The sequence below is a fragment of the Phaethon aethereus genome (genome assembly GCF_964289735.1).
Source record: "Phaethon aethereus genome assembly, chromosome: 10".
In the NCBI taxonomy this organism is placed as follows: Eukaryota; Metazoa; Chordata; class Aves; order Phaethontiformes; family Phaethontidae; genus Phaethon; species Phaethon aethereus.
In genome coordinates, this window is record NC_138586.1 from 16,136,365 (window position 1) to 16,156,116 (window position 19,752).

At 40.3% G+C, this 19,752-nt stretch overlaps 1 protein-coding gene across 1 annotated transcript; it reads left to right on the forward strand.

Moving 5' to 3' along the window:
• Positions 1-106: 106 nt before the first annotated feature.
• Positions 107-19,362, forward strand: HPRT1 (hypoxanthine phosphoribosyltransferase 1; the record flags this gene model as incomplete). The annotated part of the gene is made up of 9 exons (XM_082004028.1): positions 107-133; positions 2,264-2,370; positions 3,872-4,055; positions 9,505-9,570; positions 10,569-10,586; positions 12,770-12,852; positions 15,190-15,236; positions 17,449-17,525; positions 18,164-19,362. The coding sequence occupies 9 exons, from the start codon at positions 107-109 to the stop codon at positions 18,209-18,211; spliced, it is 657 nt and encodes a 218-aa protein (XP_081860154.1). The 3' UTR covers positions 18,212-19,362.
• Between the last annotated feature and the right edge of the window lie 390 nt (positions 19,363-19,752).

A 19,752-nucleotide genomic window follows, 5' to 3' on the forward strand; every position in this document is an offset into this window, starting at 1 on the left:
GGCCGCTGCGGGGCGCGGCGCCTCCCCGCTCCTCGCCGCCCGCCGCCGCCGCCGCCGCCGCTCCTCCGCGCCGCCCGCAGCCGCCGCCGGCGGGCCGCCCCGCTCCATGGCGACCCCCAGCCCCTGCATCGTGGTGAGTGCGGCCCCCGGCGCCGCCGCGGCCTCCCCCCCCGCGGGGAAGCCTGCCCGCTGCCGCCGCCGCGCCGGGCCGGGGGCTGCCGGGCGCCTGAGGGGGTGTCTCCCGCCTTGCCGCCGCCGGCTGAGGGGAGGGGGTCCCGCCTGCCCCCAAAAACGTGGTGATCTGCGTGGGAGCGGGGCGGGCGGCGGGGGGGGTGGTCCCTCAGCGGCGGGAGCCGCCGCCCCGCGGAGTCACCTTGAGGGGAGCCCCGGCCTCCCGGCGCCGGGGCCCGGGGCTCCCGTCCCTGCCCCCGGCCCCGGCCGAGGTGCTCTCCCCTCCTTCCCCCGAGGGCTGCCGGGGCCGCCGAGCCCCCTCCCGCCGCCGGGCAGCGCGGGGGTGGGTTGGCGGTCACGGGTGGCGTCCCGGGAGGATTTAAAGCCGGAGGACGGCGGGGAGAGCCTGGGTTGCCGCCTCGGGAATGAAGGTGAAACAACTTCCCACCGGCTGCGAGCCCGGCGCGGCACAACTTCCTATTCCTGTTGCTTGTCGTAGCGCGCTGGGGAGGCACCGCGGGGCTCGTGAGAGCCGGCAGCGCGGTCTAAGTCGCTTAAGGGTTTAAGTTAGGATATATTTTTGGAGGAAGAGCATTCGGGGATATATACTACTACTTTTTTTTTTTTTCTTTCATCACCGCCGTGTTTGCTAAGGCTCTTCCATATTCATATTTGTTATTTTTTTAAAGCCGGTGCCGGGTGCTCATGAAATACGTGGGGGGTCTTATGGCTGAGAGCTGTGCCTGCCGCCAGGTTGCGACTGTAAATCCCTGCGGTCAATAAAAAACCTGATACAATCTGTAGGAAGGGCCCATTCCCTACCAAATGCATAAAGGAAGGTTTAGCAGATGCACTGGGTATAATGATGGGCCTGAAAGACAGGAAAATACCATGTGTTTTGGGAGGGACCTGTCTTATGACCTAAAATAACAGCCTGCTCCGCATCGCCGGAACCGTGCTCAGGGACCCGACGCCGGAGCCGGGTGCGCGGGTAGCTCGCACAGGGTCTGCTTTGGATGGGAGGGTGAAACCCTCATGAAAATCCCCATGTGAAGTACTCATTAGGGATTACACAACAAAAAAACCATGTAAACAGTTGGCTGAGCACAGGCCAGGTAAGCGCTTCCTTGGGCACCGAAATAAGATTGTGCCCTGCAAGGGCAGCGGTAGCCAAAATGGATACTTAAAATGCCTGCCCTGGTGAACCGTCTTCACATAAGCTTTGGTTTTCCCTCTGAAATTCTTAAGTTCATTTTACACGTAATCGCGTTCAGCTGCAAAACCAGAGAGTGAAGTAATTAAAAACCACATTGTCATTTTCAAGTTGCAGCAGGGTTAAGGTTCAGGGAAGGCTGTTGCGACAATATGCCCTGAACCTCAAGAGTGTTCGGTATTGTTACATACATATGTTATTCCCTTGTCCTAATTAATATACGCTGGCAGGCTGCTTCATACAGGGCATTTGCCCATGCGGAACAGGTTGCTGAAGCAAGGCGTTCATTTCAGATTCTGCAAGATCTAGAACCTCCACGGTTTGCAGATGGTGGTATGAGAAGGCTTGCTTTGCAGCAGCATAACCTGTCATGCTCATGTAGCTGTCTTGTCTTGTCCTGAAAACTGGCTCATGTGTTTTGTTGTGATTTGGTGTTGTGGAGGTTTGGAAGATGTCCATGTCAAAATATCTTCTTGCTTAATTGCAGATGCAGGTTTTGCATTACACTAGGAAAATCAAAGGTGTTAAGAAGCTCCTTGATTATTTTTTCCCTGGAATAAGGAGATTCACTGAAGTGTAGTAGTTTCATTTTCCCGCTCTCTGATGGAGGAGAATGTTGTTAGGACTTTATTTCTTCCCCGCGTTGTACTGCACAACAGCTCGTGGTATTTCAAGCAACTCTTGTGAACGGTGGGTTCTGTTAGATTACACTTCACGCTATGTTCAGTGTGACTGATGTTTTTATAGAGAGGGAAAGTAAGGTGATCCCGATGAGTGTAATGGGTTGGATAGTTTCCTGAATAAAGCAAAGGACTTGCAGTTTCTCACCACAGACTTTCTGTAAGGCTTTGTAGAAACCTCACCTTATTTCCTTTTCAGATTGGCGATGATGAACAAGGTTACGACCTGGACTTGTTCTGCATACCTAAACATTATGCAGATGATTTGGAAAAAGTCTATATTCCTCATGGGCTCATCATGGACAGGTTGGTTTGACTTCAGACAGTACACTGCTCCAGCTGATTCCATGACGCTGGAATAAACAACCTTCCAGTGATAGTTTTGCTGCCTGGTGACCGTCTAAATAGATTACATTTAATTAGAGACTTAAGAAGTACAAGTGATAATTAACTCTTTCTTGTTTGGCTTCTAAGAGTTCGTACATTTGCAGTTATGCTATTGTTTGGGAATTTGTCATAATTCTCAAGGGAAATTTTGTGGTACATAGCAATCTATGACTTTCTTTCCAGCCTTTCTTTGATGTTTTACCTTCTTAAAACCTAATTAGAAGGCGTTATTTGTTGTGCCAGTACAGTCTGGAAACAGTTACAGTCTACTGAATTTCCTTAGGATATTAATAAAAGTAAACTATTACTCACATCATCTTAGACTTTCTTATGTTCATATGGTAGATAAATAATATCCAACTTTTTCCTACCTTCTGGGAAAGACATTGGCCTCTGTAAATATCAATCTGTCACTTCTGTGGTTGCTGAAATCTGTGATGTGCTGTGGAAGTTTTATCTTGTCTGATCAGAAATGGGTGCATAAGCCTATAAGTCTTTTTTTTTTTTTACTTTGTGTTTGATAGTTGCTAATTCCCTTTATGAGAATGAACAATAAATTCACTGAAGGAGTTGTTGGAGACACACAACCATTTAAGAGTGGTGCTGTGTGGATCTTCCTGGACATCTTGTGAATAGAAATACATCTAGATTTTGCGTCGTCCTGTCTGATTAGATATAATTAACACTCCTATAAATTTTTTTTTTTAATATTGTAAAAACTTTGCACTAGAAGTCCATATAGAGGAAAAAATTGGACAAAGTACATGTCATTAAGGAATTGATGTAAAGTTTATAATAGTAGGCTTTCTCTGAGAAAGCTGCTGTCAGCTGGCACACAATAAATACATACCATGCTTTCTAAAATAAATTACAAGATAAATTTAGAAACAATGATTGCAGAAAAACGGTGCAGTGTTCTCTTCTCTGCCTTGTTGGTATTGTATTTTGCAGTTAGGACAAATTTCTGGCATTCTAGCTTGGCAAATAAACATAAACTCTTTAGCTTACAACTTGAGAATTTTCTTGCTCCTCAGTTAATGAGGGCCACTGCCCTTTTAGTTGTGTTGGCTTACGTTGCTTTTTGCGTGGAAGCTGCACCTAGCTTTGGGAGGAGGAAAACACACCTTCATGTCGCATATGTGACAGTAAAACAGCTTCAGAGTGTTAAGATTTGCTTTGGCTGAGTGTGACGTATGAAAACAAAGGCATTTGGCAGTGCTACTGTTAGATTAACCTTGAAAAGCAAAACTTTGTTGACCAATAACGTGTAAAAGTGACTGAAGTGGTAGGCAAATATTTCTGGGCAAAACGTGTTTCCAAGTTTGATGCATGTATTTGTTGTTAGCGATATAAAATGCTGCTGCTATAGTAAGGAAATGAAATGTGTTATGACAGCTAACTCTTTCTTGGTTTTGTATAGGACGGAGAGACTGGCACGAGAAATTATGAAGGGCATGGGAGGACACCACATTGTAGCACTCTGTGTACTCAAGGGTGGCTATAAATTTTTTGCTGATTTATTAGACTACATCAAAGCACTGAACAGAAACAGCGACAAATCAATCCCCATGACTGTTGACTTTATTAGGTTGAAGAGTTATTGTGTAAGTATCTCTGCAATACTGTGCAATTTTTATATAAACTTAACTTGTTACTGCTAGAATGTGCTAATATTAAACAAATAAGTAAGGGAAATAAGAGGAGGGAAAAAAAGCAGTCACAAGCTAATTTACTCTTTCTCTACCTTGTTATATAATCTGTTTTCTTTTAGACCTTGATATTTCCGCAGCCCAGTAAAATCCTTGTGCAGAGCAGAGAGACCCTTTCCATGTCCTTTACCTGTTAAACAGTTTCCGCTCTGCTCACTACCCCATCTCTAAAGCTGTGGCTCTAGAATAATACAGAGGATTCTCCTGCAAGTATGGTTACAAAAATTTAATTCTAGGAATTTTTATGTGGCTTAGACATCATTCATTGGACAGGAAGACTCGAAAACTGTGAAAACTGTTATACCTGAGTTCCTTATCTCATCTTTTGTTTGGCTCAACAAAACAATCAACAAAATAAGTTGTATTTGGCCTTGAGGAAATACTAGATTCATAAAACTAGATTTATGATTAGTGGCCACTGAATATGGCACTATTTCTTAAAGACTAGTCGTAGGTTGCCTTGGGTTTACATTTTTGGAAAATAATTTATTTTCATTCTGAACACAAAGATTTAACTTTATAGGGAAATTGAACCTTCTGTAACATGAGGTGACATGTAAGTTTTATAGAAGGAAGCACAAGGTTATGTTGTGCAGGTCAAAGGAAGAAGCACATGCATGTTAGTACATCTATGCTTCCTGGCTTACCAATAGCCTAGTCTCGTGTTTTCAGGATGGTATTTATTATTTGTTCTATAAGACAGTTTGGTTTTTTTGGTTTCAGTTTAGAGTGTTTGAATAAATTGTTTTGTAAGGTTATGCTGTTAGTTCTGTCTCAGCAACTTTGCATTCAAGTGAGCAGTGTAAGCTACTTGTCGCAGCTGTAGGCGAGTGCCCGTTCCAGTGGAAAAAAATAGAGATTACTAAATTGGAAACTCAACTTCATCCTTCATTTCATTAAACTGTGAAGCCAGAGATGGAGTTATTTGCAGACGTAGTTTGGACTGTCAAAGAACTTCATACATTCATGGTTGTTCTTGAGTGATCTGTTAACATTTCACGGCAAAGCCCAGAACTGAGCGGGGCTTTGCTCAAGTCCGTTTGCAGGATGAGCAGCGCTGGCTGCCCGAGGCGTGCACATGGCTGGCCGTCCAGGGGTTACCTGGAAACCACGTTCATGTTTGCGGAACGCGAGGCAGTAATTTAGCTATGCTCTTCAAAGAGAAGGCAAGGCTGGGCAGGAGGGTTCGTGCCAGCCTTTGCTTGTATCTCACGAGGCGCGCTCAGTGCTTGTGCACCGTATTTAAATCAGTGGGCGAGAGCTGCTTGACACCCTTTCCTTGTGCTCCCTCAAAAAATACAGGCTCCTGCCACTGGTCCCCTTAACCACTAAGCCACCCCATGCCCATATATTCTGCCTGTAAAAGCCACAACAGAAAGCTGCATGTTTCTATTACAGGATAGTATGTTAAAGAATAGGAAGTGACAACTCCCACCCTTTTTTTGGTGAGGAAATTGTGTATCTTCTGCTTTCTTCAAGGAACACTTCCAATAACTTTTTGGCTTGTTTAGAAAACAATATAAAGACTAAATCCTTTCACTCTCTCCACTTTCCGACTAACTTGGAAAAAACTATTGGAGAAATGGTTTGAAACAACTGAAAAAGATAAGGGTGCTTTATTATACGCATGTTTTCTTTGCTCAGACTGGTGTGTTAGGCATGCTTTGGTTCATCTCTTTACTACAGCTGCTTTTATTACTCCCCAGAACTACAGTGCCTGGATATTAATAGGGGAGTGAACAACAAAATAAGCTTTATGGAAATCAAAAGCCTGTTTTTGTAGTAAGAACAAGTAGATGAAGAGAAAAACGGAGAAATTTAGAAAGCTGTCTAGGCAGAATGTTTTCCTTGAGGTGTTGGCTTCAGGGTTTCTGGTTTTGTCAGCCAATTCTATAAAAGAATGTTTTCTTGTTCTAGATGAGTGAGGAGCTCCTGTTACCTGGTGCCTACACTACAGTACTTATGAGCATTTCATTTCTGTGGACTCTCTTAGGTGATTATTAATATCCAGGCTTATGTCCTTTAGATTGCATAACTTGATAGACTGGATAAGATTGTCCTAACATGAACATGTCTGTAACAGATTAGTCGACTAGGTCTTCCATCACTAATGGTGTCAGAATGCTAAGTCTGCTTTGTAGTTTTTATCTGTGCTTTACTAGATGGAGGGATCTGCATTGTTAGTGATGTGAAAACCATCACAAACTGTAATGGACAGTTGAAAGTGGAGCTAGTTCTCTTGCCACTGTCTTTGGATGTGATTGCTAGATCATGCTGCCTGCCTTTACAGACTGGATAAAAGATGTTAAAAATACCCTGGTCGCATAAACAAAGCAGCTGAACTTGTGTAATCGTTCTGAAATTGATGTAATTGAGGTTCTATTCTTATTTCAAGCCAATCATTTAATATTTACAAGCATATGTTTTGGGGTTTTTTTTGTGTTGCAATGCAAAGTTCATACTGTTCTGCACCCAAAAATAATTCTCTAAGAATACTGACATGATCAAGCTGTGATTAAACTTTGCTCGTAACTCCAGCTTTCTGAGTCCTTACAGATGAATTTTAATGATCTGGCAAGCTGTTAAGAAATGGAAAGATAGTGTTTGTGAACAGACCCAGATCTCAGTATTCTTGACAAACAGTTTATTTTGTGCTACAAGAAGAATGGCTTTTCACCAGTTTCCTGCATTTAAACTTGAAAATGAGCAAATGTTGCTTACATAGTCATGAAGGGCAGCCAAGAGACAATGGATGTGCTGTGCTGTCACTCAGGAAGATCGGGATTTTCAGTGGAGTATAAGGTGAAATCTGGCTAGGCTGGTCACAACAATATTCTGAAAGATCTCTGTTAATCAAGCATCACAGCAAATACTGTAAGGAACTTAAAATGTCTTTTTAAAAGGTGATCTTGGAGTCACTTGAGTCAGGAAATACGATCTTGTAAAGCATTGTTGTTTTCCAGCAGTGACAATGGGGAGGCAGTGAAAACAAATCTAAACAGTAAAACTTTTATGTATTAAACCACAAAGCATTAAAGACTTACCAGTGCTGAAATCAGAAATAATGCTCCTGAAGATAATTAAAACATTGCTTAATTATTAAACAAAGTTCTTTCCAGTGGAAATCTGGTTACAACCAGTGTCGGAAATCTTTAACTGTTTTTTATTCTTTAATTGTTCAGGGACCCAGTACCTGCATAGGAATGCAGGTTTATATGCCAATGAAGATTTATGTTTTGTGTTAAAACGTGTAGCAATCTGTACGGTTCTTGGTGGGAAGGAGCAGGAAAGTTTCTGTTGGTTAGATTGTTTTTCCTCTGCTGATCATCATACTTCCATACATATAGTCCAAAGGTTTACAGTAACCTACAGTTTTGTGGTGTTCTTGTTTGAATATAGTGGTGGTTTTGCAGCCAAACAGATCATCATGAACCTGACCATATGCATATACTGAGGAGTACCAGTCTGTCACCCATGCACATAGTTTTAATGGAACAAATACCTGTAATATCTTTCTTCATCGTTGTTTTGTAAGCAATGATGTTGATTTTACATCCTTCCATGGAAGGAGTATGAAATCCCTCTTAGTGTAGGAATAGATAAGAGAGAATCCTGTAACATAAACAAGGAAAAGCTTAAAGAAGCTGTTATTTGAGATAATTTTAAGATAGGGTGAACACAGGAAATGTCCTTTAGATTTATGAACACAGTGCTTAACTGAATCACATTTTTGTGGTTGATCTAGCCAGTATCTCAGGCATTCAGTAGCAGTGTGTATATCTACTGGGTCAAGCAGCAATAATTTTGGACATCTTTTCTTTTTTTTTTTTTCTTTTTTTAACTTTTTCAACACAATGGCATTGATCATTGATGCCGTTCAGTTTAGTTATTGCTTGCACTGGTATGGAAGCACTGAAGCAGTTGACTATCAAAAATGAATGTTTCTTATAGTAACGAATCATGGCACTTCAGTGTAATTTGGTATAACTCAAACTAGTGTTTTCTTTAAAACACATGGAGTAAAACTGAAAAGATACTTTTTCTAGTAATGTATTTTGCTTTATTTTTATGTTGTGTCATAGGAATCTTAAAGGAAAGCATCTGTTAGTCTTATAATCTGCTTTTACATGCCTAGAGCTGTCAGCACTCCTTTATCGTAGACCGTTGACACCACCGTCCAAAGGATTATAAAGCATTTTCTCTTTACTATCATCCCCGTGTTACTTACTGTGTACTTGGTGTGTGCCTCTCCAAATCATTTTTTGTGATAACATTTTTAGGTTCTGCCTACAATTCATATAGCACAAATACCTGTCTTCATGCGGCTGTAAAAACAGGAAGGTGTACATGGCTGTGTCTCTCTTCCCTTGTGGTCCCCTCTCTATTGCATCTGTCATTTCTGGGTTTTGGGAAGGAGCTGCTGTTTTGCTGCGTGTCTGCATAGTTGTGCAGCAGCTTGGGCTTCAAGGTGCAGCAGCAAAATAATACCATTTTTCTAAAAGGAAGGTATGTGGTGAGGAGCTACAAGAATAAAGTTTGATAAGCAATATTAACTTTTGACTGAAATTATTAAATTGTAGGATAATGTCATCATCTGTAAGGAGTACAATAATATAATACAAACTGTGAGACACTGTCAAGGTTTAAAAGTCGGTTGAATGACTTTAAATAAACTGTAAAGGTCTGTGAAGCTCTCCTAGCAGCTGTTTTGAACTTCTTAGACAACAGTTCATTCATGTTTGTATCAAAGTTTAGTTTTATTGAAGCAAAATGCTGTGTTGTGGTGATGGCGTACCTATGTGACCGTTCCATTATTATAAGAAGTAATTTGATTTGTTACCAATATTTGTTGTAAACTAGGCAAGCATAAGCTTTTCTGGCTATTTTTGTAGTGCCTTGTTTGCTGGCTATTCTTGTTATTGTTATGAGTGCTTATTCTTATTCAAAGAGTAAGGCTTTCTAAAGCGTTAAAGTTTAAAATGTAAATTACCAGCTATATAGCAGCATGCGGCTTGGAAACTGAAGTGCTTTTTGCCTTATTTCCATATCTGTAGGGAATGCATAGCAAATCATGTCTTTTTAGATACCTATGTATATGTAATGGTCACAGATGAGAGCTGGTGCCTGCATTTATGCAGCTCTCTTGTCAAACAATCTTTAATCTGAAATACCATCTTTGAATTTGATCACTTGTAATTTCTTAGTTAATAGAGAGATGCTGTGGGCGCTGTGTTTCTGAAAGCATTAACATTCACTGGTTATATACTTTGCAGTTTTGATATTTAGTGGAAGAAAAAATTATTTTTATTCTGGAAATGTTAATGCTCACTCTCCTCTTTCTTAGAATGATCAGTCAACTGGAGATATAAAAGTCATTGGTGGAGATGACCTCTCAACCTTGACTGGAAAGGTACGGCTCTTTGTATGTTTAGAAACAAACAAAACCACCGAGGAACCCACATACCTGCGTGGTTTTAAGGCTGCTCTTTTAGTGTGTGAAGACTAGAGTTTAAAAAAGTGAAAATGGAAGAGTTTCACTTAAATATTTGCCAGTGTGTACTAGGAGAGCGGATAAGCCCCACCAAAGCCGTCGGTTTTGTCTGAACGTAACAAAAAACCCCTATTCACTGTCTTCAGTATCAGCAAAGTTTTAGGAGATTTGTTTTTCTGCAGTGCCTGAGAATAATAATCTTGCGTGGGTTGTTGTCTACAGACTACCTTTAAAAGAGAGTGGCATTATTTATTTGCTGTATCGGTGTTTCACTGAAGTAGTGGTGGGAATTCATACTGTCGAGACATATAACGTGCAGCCCAGGTGAGGAACAGAGGTTCCCGCTGCAGGCGGTGATGAGAGGAGGAAACGGGAGAATGTAAATTGGGAATCTGCTTTTCTCCAGTGACTCTGGAGATCATTGAGCCAGATGTCTGGGGTTAAAGCATCGGTGCCTCCTGCTCTGTCAGAACACATTACTTTTCTCCTTACGCATACGCGATCTTTAAGGCACATATGTCACTGTTCAGTATAAAGGATGTAGGTGTGACAGAATTGTACGTGTCTCTGTAGGATGACACTCTTTGCTTTAGAAGAATACGAATTGTGTAGACTCTGTTTTGCTCTCTTTTGCATATATCCAGAATTCTCAAAGTCTAAATAATTTAAAGATCACTTTGTTCTCAGCATGAGAGGACAATCTCATTGCCAGCTAATTGTTATTAGAGCATCAGAAATGTTAACTACATAGAATTTGCTGTTACATGTGTAAACATACATAAATGATGGTACAAATATTTAACTGTGATGAAAATTAATAAGTTATATAGATTCATATATATAAGAAATGGCATATTCTCTAGATATTAATGGATTTTCCCTTTTTTTTTTTCCTCCTTTCTTTTTCTTTCCACCAGAATGTTTTGATCGTAGAAGTAAGTACTATGTTTCACTTTGAAGTTATAATGTGTGACTGCTAAAAGCGTTCTAATAGAAGTTGTTCCTAAGGCAGAAAACCTACAGTTTCTGGTTTCAAGGCTTCCGGCTTCTGATTCCAGGCCTGAATTTTGCAAGCGGGCTCTGAATTTTAAATGATCTGTAGTTTGAATTTTAAAAAGTAGCCTGAACAAAGTGATATTAGGCATATTATTGTTCTGGATTTATAACAGCAATCTAGGAAATTAAACTGCAGGGGTAGGAACAAGTTCCTAGTAGGAATATCCTAAAATATGTGAAAAACAGACTGTCCCTGTGTGTAATTTGTTTAGAGAATAGCAACGTAGAGAACGCTAATTTTTAATGAGTATTTTGCAATAGCTAAATTCCCATTGCTCTGTCTTGGCATGGTTCTTTGGATGATACCAGGTACAGTACACCTCAGTTTGGTTTCCTAGTAGGTCCCGTTGCTTAATTCTTGCTTTCAAAGCTCTTTCTTGATGGACGGTGTTGCTTGTGTTCAGTAAGTATTGCTTTGACAAAGGATGTTCTTGCGTTAGATTGCCTGTTTCAGGATAGGGAAGCAGCAGCAGTAGACAGGAAAAATGGGAAAAATGGACGTGCAATCTAATAATGTCTTAAGGCTCCAAATAATGGAAATGGCTTGTTTGTAAGCAAAGAAACCGCTATGGCAACTGATTCAGGAGCCAAAGGGAAGGATGTTTCCTCTCATAAAATGTGTTTTTTTTAAATGTATGGGTTTTTTTTTAATTTGAGAAGGTTGTATTATTCCACAGGAAGCACATTCAGTTCCAAAACTCCTACCAAAATAGTATGTATACAGCAGTCATCTGTGTGACCAGTGGTGTCCTTTGAAGTGTATTTTGCTTCAGATAGGCAGATGTGTTTAATTCTATATCTGCTCCATTTCAGATCAGTGTATGTCTTTAAAGTCCCAGACAGGTAACTAGGTTAGTTTCTCATTTGTTCAGTGAATCATTTATCCAGTGAGTTGTCTTATACAACACTGTCAAATATGAACCCTTTTGCCGATCACCATTTTAACTGCCACACAATAAAAATGCACCTTTATTGTAGGTTTAACATCTTGTGTGCCAGAGCACTAGGCTTTTCTATGTGATATCCTTTAATGTGCAAAAAAATCTGAACAAAAGGGAGATTCACCTCCAATAAACAAATAATCACACAATACCAAATCAATAATAGATTCTGTTTTTGAGTATGGAAGTAGCTACTTCTGTTTATTCGCCGACTTTTATTTTCACCTATATATCTCTATGTCTTTAACTTTTCTGGATTTTATAACCATGATTAAAAGCATTAGGTGTTAAAGATGGTGTTGCTGACAGGTGCTCTGTTGAGGTTTTTGTTCGATTTTTATTTTAATTGGGGAGTCATGGGAAAATAAGCTGAAACCAGGACATTGCTGCTTCTGTGTTCTCTACCTCCTTCACTTCAAATAGACGATTTCAGGCCAGGGTAAGGACTGTCTCTCTAAAGATCGTGTGATTATTTCAGTCCAGATGAGGAGTCCATTTCTGATGCTTCAAGTTGTAAGCCATATATTCTCTTTTCTGCTTATATGTGCAGTGGATAGGATTAGAACGGTGTGTCAAAATTAATTTTAGTGTGTTTGAGAATAGACTTTAGAACTGCAAGCAGATACAGTGCAATTTCTTTCGCTATTTCTTGGATCTGTAACGTAAATTAGACTCCTTTTTCTTTAATTGCAATAATGGGTTGTTCTGCCTATTTTCCCTTCTTACTTTTCTTTCTGTGATACATCTTTCTCTGCAACTGAGCTCAACGGCAAGACTAATGTTACTCTTACCGTATTCGAATTAAACATTGTTTGTCTAATAGTTGCAAGGAGCACAAGCCATAAAACCTCCAAAAGGAGCAAAGAAAGTCATAGTTCAGTGACTGCTTTCAAAGTCATAGTTATCCACAGCAATTAAGAGCTGCCGTTAATGTGTGTGATCACTTTACTGAGCATAGTTGCGTAAGCACAACATGGTGTTGTGTGTCACCTATGTTTGATTGTGAACAGTCTTTTGGCATATTTTCATGCTATTGCGGATGACAACTGCTGTAGTAAAAACTTGAAAATGCTACTCTGATATGTTTAATATTCTTTCTTACATGAGTGTTTTATTTCCAGGATATAATTGATACTGGTAAAACAATGAAAACGTTGCTGTCTCTGCTTAAGCAATACAATCCAAAGATGGTGAAAGTAGCCAGGTAAATTTTTAATGATGATTATTTGTGCTGTATTTCACCTTAAGAAGGACACACAGTGTAAAATAAATAAATAAAGTGTAGAATTGTAGAATACATTTCCGTGTAAGAGAAGCAGGAGGGAACGTTTCTGCAGAAGTCATAGGAGTCATATATGATGCAATCTGTTGAAATTTAGTAATTTATTTAAACTCCAAAAGCACTTTTGCTTGTTACGAGAACATACGTTGGTTAAGGCTGGTGGAAACACTGTTCTTCCCAACCTTATTGCTGGAAGAATTGCAGTGCTTCAGAAGGGGACAGCTTGTGCCTGCCTGTCTTGCCTCATCATACTATGGTAAGGTTTGTGGGGTTTTACCCCCGAAGTCCAAGTTTGGTTTAGAAGTATGTGGAAGAATTTAAATCTTCTGGGCTTAAAAAAATACCCTCTCAAGTTGGTAGAGGTATTTTCAACACAAAATTAGTTCATAAATGTAGACTTTTACTAGAGATGGGGATTAAAAAAAAATCAGTGGTTGTTACTTACGTGTATGTAGTATCTTTCGAAACATGTTTGTTTCTGCTTGTGATACCTGCAACTTCAGTATACAGCAGTGGTGTACCTGTGCAGTGGAGACCTTTTTTTTTAGTTTGCCTTCATCAATTGTAGAACTAAATTATTTTGCACACTAACATTATTGTTTGTGTAGCATGCATAGTGCAGCTGAGCTTTAGAGGTCATTCTCTGAGAGTCACTCAGCCATATGCTCTTCCAGGCTTTTCTACCTAGTTACATCTTTAATCAATTCGTTTCAAAACATTTTATAATTAAATAACTTACAACTAACACAAATGTGGAGGATAATATTATATTACTAACCAATATCAGCGTTCTTCCTATTTCCTTTTAAATTGCATCTTTTACGCTGCTGTGCTGTGGTTGTGTATTTCACAATAAAAGCATAATGATTGCTGGGGATTAGAGATAAAGCAGAACCGTGTGTAATATCTGATCAGTTGTGTTGCCATAACAATGTCAAAGCAGTCGTTAGACGTAGGGGAACAGCTCTTCTTGCTGATAATCTGGAGGTGACCTGCTGAAGGTGAGGTTGTTGAGGATTTCTCCCTGGCTGGATTAAATGTGCCAAATTTTAAATATTTGTCTCTGAGTAGTGCTCTAGCACTGCAGCGTGCATCGTGAATACAATATAGCATAAGCAAAGGCCAGTTTCCTATTGTTTAAGTCTGTTGCAGTAATTTGGGTCTGCCAAAGACCTGAACAGGTAAACGTGATCATTCTAGATAGCCTTAAGTGTAATGTTCCTTCACTTGCTTCTCTTTTTTTTTTTTTTTTTAATTTATTTTTCTCTGACAATTAAGCAGTGGTTGCAGGGAGATGTGAATCAATGCTACTATGATTTTGGGGCTTCTTTGATCAAATCATACACCAATTCTCAAAAATTAGGTCTCACAACTGGAAGTTTCAGTAACTGTCTGAAATTGAAACTGTAACTCTGACAGATGAAGCCCTACCTTCAGGGGTGATCCAGGAGGGAGGGAGGTCTGTGCTTAATGCACAGACTTACACTGGCCTCTGTCTTTACATTCAGCCGTCGACCACCTTTTCTTTTCCTCCCAGAGTTTTTGTATGGCAGAGACGGACGTGTCAGGCCTGTGGGGTTGTTCTAAAAGGTAGAAGTGCTCAACTGAATAATTAGTGAATCAAACTAGCAAGGCATTTCTCTCTACAACCGTACCCCCATCCCTGTATCTCTATGCTTTTTACACCTTGGAGTATTAATTCTGGAAAAGTGGAGCTGTTTTGTATCGCTTGATCATCAAAACCGATTACGTTTTCTTTATGGGGTTAATTAGTACTGCCAGTGAAAAACAGTTGAGGACATGTTGCACAAGTGCAATTGAGGTTGCATTTAAGCAGCTGAACTTTTGCTTCATAATACTAAGGGTTTTGAAAAGAGCTCAGTTGGTCTGGCCAGGTCCCAAGGTGTTGCCTCTTTACCTATAAGCTAAATTGCACCTGAAGTTCCTAACATACATAAAACCCCGTTAAGTCACTTTTCACAGTGAAAATCCATCCGGATCAGTATCTCCTGGCCTCCTCCGTGCAGACCTGTTAGTTATCCTTTAGGCTGTGAACCGTTCATGGTTTTAGGAAGTTTCGATTCTGTCATTATGATCAGCTACACTTGCAAATGAAATCATAGTTTAAAATACGTGTAGTTATGCTTTCAGTTATGCGCATTTACACCAAATGTCTGTCTGTCTGTCATCAAAACAGTCTCATATATTTGTACCCAGTGCTTTTCCGTGTTTCAGTTTTACTTTGGTTTTATTTGACAGTTTGTTGGTAAAAAGAACTCCTCGAAGTGTGGGATATCGGCCAGACTGTAAGTGACTTTTTGACAACCATTATTAATTTTTAAAAGTATGTCAGTGTATTGTGTACCCTTTGGTCAAAGTCCAAGGATGTTCCCAATAAGTTTTCACTAATGATTCTTGATAGATTTTGCTCTTATTTAGGGAATTTAAATATTTGGAATGTATTTTGACAGAGTTAATCTGGATTTGGTCTGATCCTTTTTTTTCTTAACTTTTTGTAACTTTTTACTCTATGAAAAGCAAACTTTGATATTTTGGTCCAGGTTACACCCTTTTCATGGGCAAATTCTCCCAGCTTGCATGTAGTCAAATGCTTTGGTCAGGAGAATCTGCTGGATTCACCTTTGATGCTTTTCGGTGTGATTCGAGTGCCTAAACCTAGCCACCTCATGCTGTTTGGATGTCACTGGGAATGTAGGAGGACCACACGGAGTAGCAGGTCTGATAAAAGCTTACAGTGATAAGATGCCTAAATTGGCACAAACCCGGTTATGTCTAGGCATCTGAATTACTCCCTTCTTGTCTTCTCCTGTCTGTCCCAAGACCATAAAGAAAAGAGTAGCATCCACAGCAGGCAGTGGTACCAGAGTGGCGGCTCCTCCTGCCTTGGGAAGATCTATGTGTTCCAGAGGCTAAATCCCTGTTAATCCAGACCGTGTACTTTCAGTATGGAAGTGGAGTCAATTTAGCAGCAGAATCGCATCCCCTTCCTCCTCCTTTCCAAGGTTGTACAATATTCTGGAACTGAAGTTTTTCAATGTCTTAAAGCTTAATCGAGGTGTTCCCCACAGTCAGGGATGCCCCTCATTCCTGAGATCTTATTATAGGCTTAGCTGGGTTAATGCTCTGCCTTTGGAGCATCTTGGAGCAGATGACTTGTTTTGCCATCTGTCCACAGATGCCTCTGTTGCCAACTTCAGTGCAGGGCACGTCAGCTCTGAAAGAAGAGACAGCAAGGCGGTAATGGCTGGGTCTCCGTCTTATCCATGTATTGTGAGGCCAAGTAGATGCTAAACATGGCCTTAATTTTTCCAAAAGTGCAGACAGCCTTTTCTTTGAATTGTACAGTCTCTCTCCCTATTTTCCTTACAGACCCTCATTGTAGCCAGGGAGAGAAGAACCACACAGCTTTCCTGTGCTCAGGAGTCTTTCATTTTAGCCTGAGGGGGGAAAGCCATTTGGAGATGTTATACTTTATATAATTTAATATTTTTTGGTCATTCTATATAGTGTGTGTGGACAGGCTGGACTGATACTGCCTGACCACCCACAAACTGTCCTGCTGGAGCTGTTTAGATGATCTGTGGGGCAGCGGATGTCCTCTTTTTAGGCAGCTTCTCTGGGAGGAAAAAAATGCAACCAAACACCAAACCCCCCCCACCTGTTTCTGAAAGCTCCGTGAAGGACAGAGCGCTCTTTGCTCTTCGCTATTCTCTATTCTCTATACCACAGAATCAGCATCTAAAACGTGCTTTAGCATCGTAGTTTATTCCCACGTAACGGGTCATTGCCTGCGAGCCGCAGGAGGGGAGTCCCTCTGGGCAGTTACTCAAAGGCGCAGGATTGGTTTCCCCGCAATAACTGCGGTTCTGATATTCGCGTTACTCTGCGCTCACTCTGCCAGCCCCTCACGGAAAGTCCTGTTGGACTTGCACATCCATAGTTTTGAAGGAGCTGACGACTGAAGCTGCCCACTCATTACACCTTCGGGTGCCCTTCCTGCAGCCCTACCCGGGGCGCAGGTCTGGTTCCCAGAGGTGCTGCCTTTACACGAGGGTGACTTGTGCTGTGCTCCCCGGTTTCGATGCTTCTGCACTGGCACGTCAAGCATCTAGGAAGTGCTGGGAAGTATTGGTTCTTTTTGTATGTGTTTACAAAGTTGCAGGAAATTTTCAAGGAATTTTACATTCTAATAATGATACCCCGTCTGTAGATTTAAGTACTTCCATTTATTTCTTGCAGAGTGCATGCTCGCACCATGCTGCTGCGTGGGAACCAATAAATCCATCTATTTAATTTTGCTTTAGTTGATAAATTAAATCAACAAAGTAAGTTAAAATTTTTAAATGGCTCAAATATTAATCTGAGGGTACTTGAGTGGAAGAAATAAAATGAGTTAGGATGCTTACATATCTATAAAATTCCAGATTGCCTCTGTAAAAAGGTCTAGTGAACTCTAGGTTCTTTTCTAACATACTGGTGACTTACGGTCTTTTTCAGTTGTTGGATTTGAAGTGCCAGACAAATTTGTTGTGGGATACGCCCTAGATTACAATGAATACTTTAGAGATTTGAACGTAAGTAATTTTTCCCGTATGTTTTTGTCCGTTTAAAACCGGGGAGGAGGAAGGAAGGGAAGTCTCCTCACATCACTCTCCCTCCTCTGTAAATCATGCCTCGTGTGCAAATCTGTTCCGTTGGTGATGCAATGATGAGAGCAAACCCTAGAGCAGCAGGACAGCGTTTTGGGGCTCTTATGAAAGTACAGTTTATTTTGCTGCGTGCACAATGGAGGCTACGCATCTACTGTCAACTTTGAAATAATGTGAAGTTTGTGAGAAGTTTCTTATCTTCCCAGATGTCTACAACAGATAAGTACATTTGCTTAGTTATGCAAGAGTTAGAGATGAGACCTTGAAAGTTGCGAGGGGTTCACTTTTTATTCTAAGTCACTGATTCTTCATCTGGGTCTCACCAGACCCAACAGACATTGGGTGGGACTATTAGGGGGAGGAGAAAGAAGGCAATGTTGAGATTTTTAGACAAAAGAAGGCTTAAGTTGTTCTGCATGAACAATATCACAGGATTCTTTCGTCCTGAAACGTGTACCGCATGCTTGTATTTTTTCCAGAAGCACGTTATTGAATACGGATGTAAAACATCGGCCTTTTACCTTACTTTTCTAACAGGAGCTTTTTATTTTATTTCGTTTCAGCATATCTGTGTGATCAGCGAGACGGGGAAGCAGAAGTACAAAGCATGAACGCATAGTTCAAGTGCTATGACAACAGAGCTTTGAAATGTTTTGTTTACTGAGTCCTATCTTTCACAGGCTTCAACTCTGGTACACCAGCTAAAATTGTAGAATGCTCCAGCCCCATTGTCATATGCTTACTATAATTTATTGCATGTACAATATAAGAGCTCGTCTTGTTCATTTATATTTTAGAGATGTAAACAACTAGTGCAATTCTGCACTCCTTATTTTGATTTGCACTATGACTCTACCGACTATTGCTGCCCCTGGTTGGGTTGTGCTGTTTGTGAGCTCCAGAGTCTAACTCTTGCAGTGGTAAATCGCTTAAACCTCATCAACCCAGAACTGAAATAGTTCAAGTACTGTAAATGTAAAACATTTTATGATAGGGAAGTCTATTAGTAATATTTTTAAAATCTGTAATTTAAGTTTTATATTTTAATGCACAGATGTGATTGTGATTAATGGATAGTTGCACCTTTGGGTGTTACAAAGCATGAGAAGCAGCCAGTTACAGTATCTGTAATCTCCAGGGAGCTCATTCAAATCTCCTGGAGTTGCCTTATTGCTGTAAAGGAAGTCTGGGTGAAAAATGTCTGTCTTTTTTTTTTTCTCTTTTTTTTTTAAAGGAGATGGAATGACAAAACGGAATGTTTAAGATCTAGTTTTAGTTGAGCTGCCTATTTCTGTTAGTTTTTTTTTTCTTTAAAAATATCCATCTGTCAGTGGAATTGCCTTTTAAATTTAAACAATTTTAATATATTTGTGAAAAAGTATTGTAATGTTTACTTTATAAGGTCTACAAAACAAAGTACTTTAAATAAAGGCTGTCTCTTTAAAATAAGCCCCATATATCTATGCCACTCATTCTGTATATTGAAGTGCTCTTGAAATTTTCTTCTCAGTAATATTTGTCATAAATGTTTCTGACAGTGAAGGCAGACTCTACATTTGTTACCTTTGTTGAGCTTTTGGTTAACATTATCCTCTCTACAAGGGAGATGATAAAGCACTGAGGGAAAATACTGAAAAACTTGCATATTCTATAACCAAACTTAGATTTCAGAGAAAATGGTTTAAGCACTGTCGTTTGTTCTGTTCTGGCAAAAATGAAAAGTGGAGACGGTATCTTCATTAAATATATACACATGGGAAAAAAAACCCACACAACCATTTTGTAAGTAATCATTTGGGTTTGTTTCATTAACACCTCTGTTCGTGTCGAGTTTAATTCTAAACGTCTCACACCTCGTCCTTGTGCTGTGCTTTGTGATCCCTTTGCTTTCACAGTTCTTGTACTTCTGCGCATGGATTCTTCCGCTGTATGCTCAGGTTTAACGCTGCTCAGTGCTTGATACATAATGAAGGTTTTGCCAGCTTGTTTTGAAAGATTTTTTCTGTGGTTTTGAAGTTTGAGTCATGTTTCGGTACTTTTCCAAGTACTGCATGTTGTTGTCCATCCATGGCGTGCTCAGTTACAACTGTAGTAGTGAGTAGCAGACCTAAAATATGAATAATTCACACAATGTAATTTAGGTCAAATGACC